The sequence below is a fragment of the Pelodiscus sinensis genome, chromosome 5, assembly GCF_049634645.1.
Source record: "Pelodiscus sinensis isolate JC-2024 chromosome 5, ASM4963464v1, whole genome shotgun sequence".
In the NCBI taxonomy this organism is placed as follows: Eukaryota; Metazoa; Chordata; order Testudines; family Trionychidae; genus Pelodiscus; species Pelodiscus sinensis.
In genome coordinates, this window is record NC_134715.1 from 80,209,106 (window position 1) to 80,223,021 (window position 13,916).

At 43.7% G+C, this 13,916-nt stretch overlaps 1 protein-coding gene and 1 long non-coding RNA gene across 3 annotated transcripts in view; one reads left to right on the forward strand and one right to left on the reverse strand.

Moving 5' to 3' along the window:
• LOC142829732 (uncharacterized) overlaps positions 1-5,333 on the reverse strand; it is a 104,606-nt gene extending 99,273 nt beyond the window's left edge. The window contains exon 1 of the long non-coding RNA XR_012904476.1: positions 5,109-5,333. This is a non-coding gene — a long non-coding RNA (uncharacterized LOC142829732). The remainder of the gene's footprint in view (positions 1-5,108) is intronic.
• A 234-nt stretch (positions 5,334-5,567) lies between these two features.
• ASAH1 (N-acylsphingosine amidohydrolase 1) overlaps positions 5,568-13,916 on the forward strand; it is a 32,332-nt gene continuing 23,983 nt past the window's right edge. The window contains exon 1 of one of the 2 annotated variants that reach the window (XM_075931188.1): positions 5,568-5,769. In XM_075931188.1, the coding sequence (XP_075787303.1) occupies positions 5,707-5,769 (63 nt within the window). In that variant the 5' untranslated portion in view covers positions 5,568-5,706. Of the gene's footprint in view, positions 5,770-6,000; positions 6,189-13,916 lie in introns of those variants that run through there. The other variant, XM_075931189.1, reaches the window with a different exon arrangement.

The window sequence follows — 13,916 nt, forward strand, 5'->3', positions numbered from 1 at the left end:
TGTGGGAGTTCAATACCTAAATAAGTTGGATAACTGCATAAACTATCATATTAAAGAATGTATATCTTGTTTGTCTGTGCTTTGAATTATGTGTTGTGCCTAAAAAGTGAGGGGTATTGTAAAAATCAAAAGAAACAAAATTAAAATGCTCCCATTCTAGAAGGCCTAAATGATTAACATTCACACAAAGCCATCCACCACTGTTGCTATTGTACTTGAACTACAGTGGATTGCCTATATTTTAGCAGAAAACCCAGCACTAAAACAATGCTATAGCTTGTATTTTTTATTGTAACCCCTTTAGCGTCTGGGCTTTGTCTTCTGTTAGCTGACATTTAGAGCATTATAAAACATCACCTACATACAGTGAAACATAAATAATAGACAAACTGGCTAAGGCAGTGGTTCCCAACCTTTTAGAGCATATCGGCTCCTTTTCAATCTGCTAAAATTTTGAAGACCCCTCAACGGGAGTGGCGGGAAGTGGTGGTCAGCACAAACCCCATGGCCACACTGCTTCCTCAGCTCCCACGCCCACCATCCCCTGCCCATCCACAGAGGATACGGTGAAGGGGCTTTTGTGGCCAAAGGCAGATCCTGCCCCAGCACTCTGCTTTTGGCCAAGCACAGAGCCTTGTAGGAGAAAAAAAAGGGGGGGGGGGAATAAGGATTGGGCCCGCTATGGGACTGGTAGGGGGGAGAGGGCTGCAGCATAAATGGCAGTGCAGCTGATGGCAGGAGGACGGATGTTGCTTCCTGGGATATCAAGATCCCATCCGGATGGCGGGAGGCAGTGTACATGCAGCCGGTCGTGGACTGTAAGCCCCAGGCAAGAATCTCCAAGCGGAAAGTTCCAGTCTTGCAGTGGACCAATTCTTTTATTTTCCTTTCCTAAACTTTCCATGGACCCCCTACAGTACCATCACAGACCTCCCCAAGGGTCTGCAGACTACAGGTTGGGAACCACTGGTCTAAGGTAATATGTCTCATGCTACATCTGCGTTATCTCTGTGGCTGCATGCGTGAGTGATCTGCCTGTCTGCTGCATTAGATAGCGTAATGCATACAAAATTAAACCTAGTTCCACAGTTTTGTTCAGCGTGGCCTAACAGAGACAGTTGAAGCCTGGTACTGCAGTCTCACTTTTGTAGAATAGATAGATTTTTTTCTATCAGGATACTCTCTTTAATATGTATTTTAAGGTAGGTTCCATTTGGGGTTAGTGTTTTAAGTTGCTGTATCAGCTGAAAACCAGTCAAGTATCACTCATTTAAAACAAGCTCAATACAATCAACTAGAACCTGTTCATCAAGTTTCTGTTCAGTGAAACAAGTATTGTATAAGAGAAATGTCAAAAAAATAAAATAAATTAATGCAGCATTTCAGCTAAAAAGATACACGCACAAGCTGGAAATTCAGCTGCTCAGACCTGTTTTTCTCAATGTAATATTTTATATTATTCTATATGGTATTAAAAGTATTGCCATAAAGAGATATTTTCAGATGAAATAAATCATTTAAAAAAATTCTACCACAGTTACTGTTGTTTTAAATTACTGTATAAGTTTCAATGAGTTATTAAATGGAATTACTGAATACCCCTACATTCATTACTTATGTTATTTTGTTTTTCATTCTACTTGGATATTGCAAACAGATTAAAAATAATTGATTGGAAATTAATTTGAGAGGGGGATTCCCACAGAAAATTTAGATTTTTTTTGTCCAAAAAAACATGAAAGCCTACAATTTTGGGGGCATAGATGAAAAGTCAAGATTTTCCACAGAAAGCAAACACTTCCTAAAAAAAATCTTGCCAAAACCCCAATTTTCTGTTGAAAAACAATTGATGGAAACTTTTAGCCAACTTTTGGCAAACCCTGGCCCGCACACTAAACCCCTCATTTTTGTTCCTACCCCAGAGCCTAAAGGAGTCCACAAAATCCACTAACTTCAGAACCCCAGAAAGGTAAATCTGGCCTATGGGAAGCCCTGAACTTCAGTCCTCCCTGTCCCTTCCCCTCACCCCATGGGGCTGGAGCTCCAGAGGAGTGAGGTGTCTCAGATGGGGGGCACATCAGTGAAGGTTGGGGGTTTTGTGGAAGTTTTTTTGCTTATCACTTGTGTGATCCCCAACTGGGGTGGAGGGACAACGGACCTCCCCTATCCCCGCAGGCTGCCCCGGGCTCTTGCCCTTGTCTGGGCTGCGCCTCTTCTTTGAGGCCTTAGAAGACAGGTGCCCCTCTTTAGGGCGCACCTTCTGGGCACTCCTCTCTGCTGCCCCACAAATCCTAAGGAGGTCCCTGGCGCTGAATCCTCCCAATTTCAGTAGAGATCAACAAGAACTATAAGTGCTCAGAACTCGTGAAAAGCAGGCCTCATGTGACTTCCTAAATTGAAACCCAAATTGCCTTCCTCTGACTCATTCCTATTTGGTTATTCATGTGAGTAAAGGCTTGCGAAATTGCACTCTTGGACTAACTTTTTTTAATAGTCAGTTTTACATTGCTTCTTACGCAGTACTACTATGCCTCAGTTTTTGGGATGCAACATGTACAAAATATGGTCTGATTTTCATTTTTTTTAAATAGCTGCTTTTGAATTCAGCCTTGGAGCTGCACAACTGCTGCAATACTTGGGCCACACACTTCTCATCCTGGTTTTGCCATTAGTTTGCAGTGTAGCTTTAGGCAAGTTACATAAGTTCTCATGTATATAGATGCTCATAAGGAAAGTACCTCCCATTATAACTATGAATTTTAAGAAGCTTTTACATCTTACATTATATAATTTAATCATTTGACCTGAACACCTTGGGGTTGGATGTTGCTGGGAGTATTACAGATACTGGACCAAATTAATCCTACCATTAGAGCTAACTATATTCCATTTGTATTAAACTCTTCAAAGCTATAGATACAAACAGAAAAAAAACCCACATTAATTACAAAAAGAATGGACTGAGTTGGTCAGGTCCATGCAACCTCCCTAACTGCCCACAGTCTTGCTGTTGTGTTGATAACTCTAACCTTATCTCTAAAAACTATTTCAGCCCAAGGTTGGATTGCTACCATCTCAAGAACTTTCCATCTGAAATATCTATGTGTTCCATCTTCTGCAGATGAAATTATACCTGTCTTAGATTTCTTAATACATTTCTTCATACCATTCATGACCCCCCACTATGCAAGCTTGCAGGAGGCAGAAGAGGAAACAGCCATTTTGTCTCTCTCAACCAAAGGGCTTGAGACTAGAGTTGCCAATACTCTAGAATAGGCCTGGAGTTTCATAGTATCAGCATCTGTCTCCCAGTGACCATTGCAAGCAATCCTGGTGATTTTAATAAGCTATTTTAAGAAAATGACAGTACATCATGTTTGAGGGACAAAACCTTCCAGGATAGCTTCAGTCAGAGTTGGCAACCCTACTTGAGACTGACCTAGTGCCCTGCTAGTGAGGCCTGACTTCCAGCGACACATTTAGGCTCCCCCTTAGTGTTGCCCTTATTACAGGGGACACTTTCTTATTTTTTATCTTTGTGCAACAAGTTTGGGAGTTGCTGAGTGCTGTAAAAACTACAACAAATACCCTGACAAATGTGAGTACTGATTATTAATAATTATTAATAACAATATCTGGAGAAGCAGTGGGATAAAGAAGCTAACAAAACAGTCCCTGATGTTTTAAATGCATTGTAGACAACCCTACTACACCAGGAGCTGGCCAGCACTTGAGGCCAACCTGACCTGCAACCAAAAGGAAGAGTTATTGGTTTCTCAATGAGGGGCACTAGCCCTTCATACTGAGTTGCAACCCCACCAACCAGGAAAGGCCTATCTATGGGCAGACTTTGTGGACATTTAGAATTTACTGCTGAGGGATGGTTTCTCCTTTATTTACTATCCAATATTTCCAATATTGAAATAGCTTATTTTGAAATTTAGCACTGTCTACATAGCTCCAAATTTAAAAATAAGGCGCTAATCCAAAACGTCTCTTAACCCTCACACAGTGAGGTCTACGGGGGCGTCGGACTAGCAAGCCCATTATATTTCAATATAATGGGCTTGCTCCTAAGATGCAGAATAGTTATTTCGGAATACCAGAGGTATCCTAAAATAGCTCCGCTGTGTAGACACAGCCTAACACTTCTGGAGACTGGGGGCAGGGGGTGCCCCAGAGGGTACATGTTAATAAGATATATCTTTCCTCAAATGGAAACTTGGGCATGATACATAGTAACAATAATGATTTGCCCATCTTTACAGTCTTCCATGTAGTGAAGCAATTTATAAAGCTTCACAAAACAATTATGAAGTATCTCTATCCCTGCTTTACAAATGATGACACATCAAAACTAGTTTAAATTCACACAAGAAGCCTGACGTAGATTGGGGAATAGAATCCAGATGCCCTGATTCTAATCTGTATGTAGTATCAGCCTCCTTATTATAATTACTTGTTATTTAACATTGATACTGTAATAGCACCTAGAGATCAACCATTTTGGGACCTCACTATACTAGACATTTGCCACAGTAGCATCCATTCCTTTATTCTTCTGTATCTGCAACTGGCTGTCCTGTGAAAATGGAAGGGGAATCTGTGGGTTTGGTGGGATTTAGAAGCAACTCTCTCTCTATTCCTAAAGCCAACTAATCTTGTCCACCACTTCAGAGTTCACCTTCCTTCCAATGCTTCAAAATCATTTAATTTAGTCTCACGGTAAGGAACCAAATCACGAGCTGCTTCCAAATTGAACTTTCTAATTTGGGAGGATATTTTGCCAATGATTATATTAAGGTCTTGAACAGTTCAAAACTGTCATCTCTCAGATGCTTTTAGCTAGCTGCAAGATGTCTTCAATAGACAGCTAGAGAACAAGTGGGTCTCACAGAAGTACAAGCTGAGAAATCTTTCAGTGTGGATGACCCAAAGCAATGGACTTAGATAATAGAAAATATTTATGTGGACTACTGATCATTGGTTTGAGATGTTGCAATATCCAACCACATTCCCAACGTGCTATAGATTCTGCCTTAAGTCTTTCTTTAAGCAGCCAAAAATTTCTTTACACAACATAGATTGCAAAATAGGACTTGCCATACTAGGTCAGAAAAGTGAAGTATCTAGTCCAGCATTCTGCATCTGACAGAGGCTAATAGATGCCTGTGAGGAAGAGACAAAAAAATCCTGTAGTGGGCAATTATGAAATAATCTGTCCACACAACACACTTTTTTATTTAGGCAGCCCAGGCAATTACCAATTAGTGACTGGTTTATTCCAGGTGGCGGCATTAAACAGTTTCACTCTCAATGGATGCCAGACAGGCTGTTTTTACTGCGCTTCCTTTTTGCTATGATGGCTCTGGATCGCCGCAACAGGGAGTTCCACAGGGGCGCGCAAAGAAAGCATTTCCTTGAGCCGGTTTTGGTGTGAGCTAAGCGCTGCCTCAGCCGAAATAACCTGGCCCAGCGTCCCTCCCGCACCCGGACTCGAGCGAGGCCTTTCGCTGGGCGCTGGTGGAAAGTTGCTCAGCAGCCCTTCTCCCGCCCCCCGTAATTTCCCGGGGAGGAGTCACGAGGCGCGCCCGGCTGTGGGCGGTGTGGACTCAGGCTGTGTCACGTGACAGCGCTTTGGCCTGGGTTCCTGCTGACCCGGCTCAGGCCGCAGTGCGGGTGCGGTGCGCGCGGGGCCCAGCCAGGATGAGTGTCTCGCGCTGGCTGCTACTGGCGCTCGCGACCGCCGCGGCGCTGGCCGAGGACCCGGTGAGCGGCGCGCGGGGGGCTGGCGCGGGGCGCAGCTGGAGGGCGCGGGGCGGCGCCGTGGTCGCTTCGCTTCTCCCCGGGGAGCCTCGGCGGCTGCGCGCTTCGTGGTTAAGCAGGGCGCGGGAGCCGCACCTTGCGGGAGGGGGCGCGGCCGGGCTGGGCCACCCGCAGCGCTCTCCTCTCGGACGGGGGGGCCCTCGCTTGATGCTGCCTCTGGGCCCCCGGGGCAGGACGCGGAGCCATGTCCGCACTAGTTGTGCATGGGCAGCACCTCCCCGAGAGAGAAGCCCGTGGGCTGCCACGCCTGGATTAGCGGTTGGCAAATGGGAGCGTCAGGAGCCTGGGAGTCCAGATGCTTTCAATTGCTCGAGTCATTGGTATTGGTCTAAACTAGGGATGTGAAAGGGGAACCGGAACCGGTAAGCCTCGTTGCCACCGTTTAACTAGGAACCGGGGGGAAGGGGCTGGAGCAGCTCCTTGCTGGCCTCGTCGGACCCCGCAGGGGGCCCGCCACGGACAGGGGCTGCTCTGGTTCAGGGCGGCCCCTGGGCGTCCTACAAGCAGGGGCTACTGCAGTGAGGACTGGGAGCCGAAGCCCAGCTGAAGAGGTCCTCTGCCTGAATCATGCTTAGTCGGCTAACTGACCTGTTAGGTTGGCCTAACGTTTAATTGATTAACTGGGGTTTGACACCACTTGTCTAAACATTCAGGGTGAAGAACTTTTCTGAATTGAAACTTGAATTTTTTTTTCATTGGGGAAAGAAAACACTTGAAGGTTTGGGTGTAGTAGCCAAAGTAGGAGAAATCTATCCAAGCATGATAAATTCCTACTTGATTTAAAAGTCTCAGAGGAGTAGCTGTTAGCCTGTAATTTCAAAAAAGGAGTGGTCCTATAACACTTTAGAGACTAACAAAGAATGTAGATAATATCATGAGCTTTTGTGGGCACAACCCACTTCTTCAGCTACTCCACTCATCTGAAGTGGGTTGTGCCCACAAAAGCTCTGAGACTTTTAAATCAAGTAGAAATTTATCATGCTTGGAAAGATTTCTCCTACTTTGGCTACTGTCTATATTTTTTGTTAGTCTCTGAGGTGCTACAGGACCACTTGTTGAGTGTTAAGTTTTCCTGACTGATTTAGACAAGCTGGCTGTTGAAGTAACAAAATGCATCTGCACTGTCTAACTTGTAACCTTCCTGCACCTCTGAACTAATCCTCTCAATGCCTGTAACTTCATTTCAGTAGTAAATGAACTGAATTGCATGTATACCAGTGGTAGGCAACCTGCAACCCAAGGCCCACATGTGGCCCATTAGGGTTCTATATGTGGCCCACAAGGCTCTTTGTTTACTGTTTCTCACCTGAAGGAAGCTTCTGCTGGTTTCCTTCCACGTAGATTTTGTTTTCCCTACTGGTATTACTAAAGTGACATACATGTAAAGCAAAAGCACATGAAGTGGTGAGGTGCATGTCAGTTGCACACAATCATTGACTGGGAGCAGTGTGCTCCCCCTGCATCCAGTCAAAGTTCTACTACAGTTTAGTCCGTCAGTCTAGATACACAAGCACAGTTAGCAAAACTGTGGTAAAGACAGTCTCACAATATTGCAGTCCACTGAGATGGAGTGGACGGTCACTAATGCAGCCCACTAGCCTAGGTTGTCTATCACTGATATAAACTTAAACAACAAATAGTCTGGTAGCACTTCATACCATCTACATGCTTTGTTGGTCTATAATGAGCTTTTGTGGGCATAGCCCACTTCTTCAGGTGTCTGGAGTTTTAAGTTTAGGATGTCCAGTCTCAAAATAAATAGAGGAGAAAGGGGGGGGGGGACAACAACCCCATATCACTGATGTGTTTGTGATAGGGATGTGAATGTTTAACCTGTAAGCCTCACCTACCTGTTAAGATTAACCCGTGGGGGCTGGAGCACTTCCTCGCCTGCCATGGGAAGGAGGCTCCCGCCTCAAGGGGCTCGTCACTGAGAGGGCCTGCTTTAGCATCCCCCATGTATGATGTGGGGGAGATGGGGCACTCCAGCCGTGCTCCTGGAATGGCCTCCTACCTGTGGCCCCCTTTAATCGGTTAATCCAGTGGTCACTAATCAGTAGATTGGGATCTACCGGTAGATCTTGGAGCCTCTGACAGGTGATCCTGACTGGTTTGGCCAGGAAGCTATCAAGTGCTGGCACTGCAGTTGCCCCCCACCTACTGTAAGCCTGCTGCTTGCTGCACAGGGCATGGGAGGAGAAGGGGGACATTGCTGTCAGGGTGTGTGTATCCCCACATCTTTACCCTATCTCCCCACAGAAAGAAAGGGATGGATGGAGCTTGGCAATGCAAATCTGTCACTCACACACTGTGTCTCTGTCATTCTTACAAACACACATTGTCCTTCACTCTCATCTCCTGACCCAGTGCACGTGTGGGGGTGGTTATTACTTTTACTGCTTGCAAAGTGGGTTAGTTTTGGTGTTTGACATGTCATAATTTTCATTTCTCTCTTACTCCTCAAAGAATTAAATTCAAGTGTGAGTTCTAAAATGCCTAATCTGTCATGGCTGGGGTCATTATACCTGTGGTAATTGCTGCTCCTGGAAGTGGCTGGCGTGTCCCTGCAGCCCTTGAGAAAGGTAGAGCAGGGGGTCTTCATATGCTATCCTTAGCTGCAGACACCATTCTTGTAGCTCCCATTGATCAGTAATGGGGAACCATGGCCAGTAGGAGCTGTGGGCTCAATGCCTGTAGATGAAGGGCAGCACATGAAGCCATTGCTATATGTGCCAGCTGCTTTCAGGAGTGGGGCAGGGCAGAAGTAAGCCTTCCTTAATCCCACTGGTCCACCACCCAGAAGTCATCTTAGTTAAACGGTGCCCAGCCAGAGCCTGCTTCCTGAACCCCTGTCTCGCTCCTGAACCTCCTCCTGCACCCCACCTCCTGCCCCAGATGTGAATCCCCCTACACCCAAACTTTCCCAGAGCTTCCACTTTGAAACCCCTCCTGGGCCCCCAATCTCCCACCCTGGGCTAAGCCCGGAGCCCCTCCCATACTCCAAACCCTTTAGTCTAAGACAGAGCTCGCACCCCAACCCACTGCCCCATTATCAGGGGTACCTGCAGGATAAGGTACCTGCTTCTGGAGCCAGAGGCTGAAGATTCAAACCCTGCCCAACATGGGGGTCGCCCAGCACCAGCTTTGTGATGGATGGACCTGGCACCCTTGGGACAAAGGAAGGATAAAGGGGGCCCTGAAAGTAGGGTGGTTGGGGGCCTTCTCCAGTGGCACAATGGGTTGATAAAAGTGAATGCGGTTCAGGGAGGAAGGAGGATGGAATGGGCAGGGTGAGGCCTCAGAGAAGGGATAGAGCAGGGGTGGGGACTCAAGAGAAGGGACGGGAAGGAAGCTGGGCAAGGGTATTTGGGTTGGAGGTAGATCTTACATTGCACTTAAATTGAAAAAGTGACCTTGTGGTTAAAAAGGTTGCAGACTAGTTAAACAGGACTTTACATTCCTAGTTTGCTAAGTGCTTTGGGATAAAATGTTCTAATATTTGGATTACAGTGGTTTCTAGAGGCGTCATTCAGAATTGAGATCTCATTGTTCTAAGAGCTGTGCAAATAGTGCAAAAACTTAAATCCCTGCTCTGAAGAGCAGTAAGTATTTGCAAAACTTGGGCCTTGTTAAAAATTAATTGCTTAATAAACTACTGTCCTGGCAGTTGTTTTTCTTATGGTTGCAATGATTAGTTTATCTTAAATGTATGTAATCTACTCTTCTGACTCTTCATTTGTTTTCTATCTTGTATGAAAGATAAAACTGGCAAAATGATTCTTGATGAAATACTGCTGTACTACACACAAACATACCAATACAGTTCCTTAAAATGTTAAGAGGAAAATTAAGGGAGCAGTCTATTTGTTATTCAAATAGAGAGTTTAAGAGCAGTTTAGTTGAGCTGCTTAACAAATCATGTGTAGTGTATCTTAGAAGGAAAAAATAACAAACAATCCTAAGGATTCCTGAAAATTTCTGCTACTCAGACTAAGAAATTTAGGAGGAAAAAATCTCTTCCTATATAATTAGGTTATTTGTTTTAGAAGTGTCCATTTTGATTTTTATCTTCTCCCTAGTCCACAGTAATTTACAACAGGACAGTTGCTTCCTTTCTTAACTTTCTAAAGTCTAGGTCAGGAGTCTCAAACTCCTGGCCTCCCATGTGTGCCAGGCCCCCAGTGATCTCCATAACAGCATGCTCAGAGTATAGAGTGCAATAGTAGGGGGGGCAGGGCTTAGGGGCTGTTAATGGATGTTTTCCTCCTTCCGCCTGCCCCAGCCCTGCCAGGAGTCCCAGGCCAGTTTGTGCAATTCCTCTGGATGAGACTGGGCTGTGAACCAGGAGTTTGAGACCTCTAGTCTAGATAACGTCTTGTTTCAGAAGTGACTCTTAATACTACTACTGTTACCTTTTTCAAACACATGCTATGTTCTTATTACGTTATAAGCAGAGTTCCTCATTTTATTTTTTTCCTTTAAGTATTTTATATCAAGCATGCTATTAGAATGTTTCATATGAATGAGCTCACACACTCAACCTCTAATTGATAAATCCTTTTTGATGTAACCACAAGGTCTTGTTGAACGAATAAAAATGTTAAATGTGGCCTTCACCAGGACAGCAAATATTTGTAATACGTTTATAATGGAAGCATTGCAAAGGTAATTAAAGGGAAGCAAAGTGGATATTAAAATCCAGACGGATCCTTATTTTGCAGTTGACTGTATATAGGCGTGTCCTTGGATCTGCACAGAACTCTAGAAGGCTCCATGTTGTTATGGAGCATGCTGCTGGAGTGGCTTAGAGGCACTCATGTGAAAATATGTAATGGTAGACCGTTTGTGGGTATGGGAGGAGAGATGAAGGTAAAGTATAGTGTTCCATGGGCACTTGTGCAGCTGCTCAGGAGAGCTTCAAATGTCACACAGCTGATTAGCCTCTATATAACTTTTTAATGTGTGTGATTTATTCCTAATAAAGAACTTCAGGTTTCTCTGTGGTGCAGATGGAGTATTTGTCAGTGGCATGAAGTCGACTTTAAATCAAGATGGCTTTTTATCCTATAGAATTATGATGGGCAACGTAGTTAATGAGCATGAGTTGCCCCCCTTCATCTTAGTGGACCACAAGATGGTTGTAACCAAGATGGTCTCCCAGAATAGGGTAGATTTTCTAATTGAGCTTGTATACCTGGCATTTGTAAGGTGTGCTGATTGAACTATAGCAGCACTTGGATGCAGAGGGAGCACCAGGCTCTCACAGTTAATGTTGTGTGCAGTCAGCATGCACCTCATTTCATGTTTTCTTGCTTTACTTGCATTACTTGCATGTCATTTTTAATAACACTGATTGGGGAAAGAACTATGTGGAAGGAAACCAACAGAATCTGGCAACCCTGAACGTGGGCAACAGTAAACAAAATGTCTCACAGACCACACAGAGCTCGCAGGAAAGCCTCTCCAAGCCCACTTCACTTTATACAGCAGATCCTGCAGCACATGTAACTGCTAAGATTTTCAGCAGTTACATGGCTACCTTTTAATCAACTTTTTACATCCCTACAGCTGTGCTGTACTTAAATGTAACTTTGTTAATTTTCTGTTTAATAACAGAGAGATATATGGAGGCTAAATTTTGGTTCATCTTTCTTCCTAACTTGACTTCACTCATTTTGTGATCATAGTATATATTTTCTGTGTTCAATGTCTTTCATCTTATCTTCCTCCTTCATGATATTTTTTTCTCCATCCAATTCTTCCCCACAATCTATCTTATGTTTCTTTATAAATTATGCTGCCGCACACTCTTCCACATATATTCATGCACACAGGAGGTTTGGAAAAACTTTACTAGACATCAAACAGTCAAAACCAAACTTGGTAGCAAAAGGTTGGTAAGAAAGATGAAGGCTTACTGCCTGGGCCAGCGTCCACGCAAGAAGCTATCTTATCTCCAACCAAAACTCCCTCTGCATTGAGAAGGCGGAAGTGTATGAATTTTTACCAAATTGCTGCCTCAGGCCCCTCTGTCCAAGCTGCAATTTTTTTGTAGCAGCCAGTAAATATATGTTTGACATACTTGAAGCTAACTTTCTGGCTTCTGAAAGGAAGAGAAGTTATTTGTCTACTAAGAGTAGCCTGACATTTGAGAGACAAGGATGTCTCCTCTACCCTTCCTTCAGCTTCACAATAGCTGTGTGGGAAAAGGCCTCTTTTACCATAACTCCAGACATTCTCCCAATTTCCCAGCAACAGAATGAAATGTGTCAATTTCATTGCTATCCCAGAAGCTTCTGAAGAGTAGCAATTAAATTAATCAGTCTTGTCAATTTCATGCATTTGCTTTAGTAGATGCACTGGAATTGTCTGAAGATCTGGGAATAGCAGTGTTGGTTCATGTATGGAGGGCTATCTTTGTAATCCACCACCTAGAAACTTGTCTCTTTTTGAATTTATTGTAAAAGTCGAGTTTGGGTGGTGTTTGGAGGTTTTCGTCTTTGGGGTTTTGTTCTTTTTTGCATTAACTATGTTGATATAACACAGAGGATGACTATAACTGAAAGACTAAAGAAAAGTCATTTCTGGTTTTTTTCATTGTATTTCCTTTAAATATCTACAATGGACGGTCAAATGGTCCATTTGACTGCCCACCTATCTGGGTTATTTTACACAGATAAAGGGGAAGTCTTTGAAGAGTGATTATAAAACAACCAAATAACAGGGGGTTAAGGCAGCATGCGTGGGACCTGAAACACCAAACTAAAAAAAAAAAAGTTGTGTGGATTTCAAGCTAATATACTGTTTTTCCAGAAAAACTTGCCAGTCTAGACGCAGCCTCAGAGTTTATCTAGTTTTCTTTTATAGTTTAATAATGGTGGAGATAGGGAGGAGGGATAGTGAGGTTTTTAAACACTGCTGGCAACAAAACATGGATCATTTTGAGATGTTTAAATATTTGTCTGCTTAGTAGAGATGTAAAATTCCTTTTAATTGGCTAACTGGTTTAAAATATTGAATCCTACTTAATTTGCTAATCAGTTAAATGATTAAACCTGGGCTGGAGCAGCAGAATACTTTTCACACTTCCCTGCCACAGGCAGGGGCTGCTCCAGCCTGGGTCAGAGCAGGCCCTGCCTGCAGGGCACCCAGGCCTGCTGCAGGCAGCGGCTGTACTTGAGCAACCCCTGTCTGTGGTCCCCTGCACCTCCGCCGGGCTGGAGCAGCCCCCTGCCCATGGCAGGTGGGGAGAGCTGCGCCAGCACTGATTAACCTTAACCAATAAGCCTCACCCATTAAACCTTCACATCCCTATTGCTTAGTAATGTTTTTTGACAAAATATCTATTTTGAGAGGGGCGCTTCACAAATTGTCTCACATAGTCCTAATTTATGCTTTATCTGGCATGTGATAAAATATTTCCTTTTTTAAACATTGCAAAATGTAAACATTTCACAAGATGTATTTTATCTCTTCAGAATTCCTTTGATTGTACATGAGACTTCTGACTCTTTACATCAGGTGACAGAGGAGACTCTATCCAACTAGCTTCCTCATTTTAGATTCCTTAATTTGGTGGTTAGCATCTGTAAGATTGTAATTAAGAGGGGGTGTAACAGCTATGCAACATTGTGTTCAGGCCCATGAATCAGCCTACTTCCTGTAGTCACATGTAGCATGAGCTAGGATTCTCCTTATTAAGTTTCTTCTCAGTCTCCCCAAATAGCAATACAAATGTATTCCATTTATTCAGCACTCTGCTGGTTGCAATTCTCAGTTGTGACTATATAGTGACTAGGACTACAGGTTAAGAGTAAGAAGCAGCTGCCAAAGGCTAGCCTCAGTGATAGTAGTAAAATCCCTTTAATTTATTTTGCTCTATTATGAGTTAAATCTAATATCATATTTAATTATATTGCACAAGTATTAATTGGTTTTTAATGTCTTATGATTAATACCATGGAATAACTTGTAAGTCAGCCTGTGATACTCTGCGAGGTATCTTCTATTTGAATTTATGAATGTAGGGAACTTAAGATGAGTTGGCCAAGAACATTTTGTCTCTCCATCCAGATTGTTAAACAAAGATA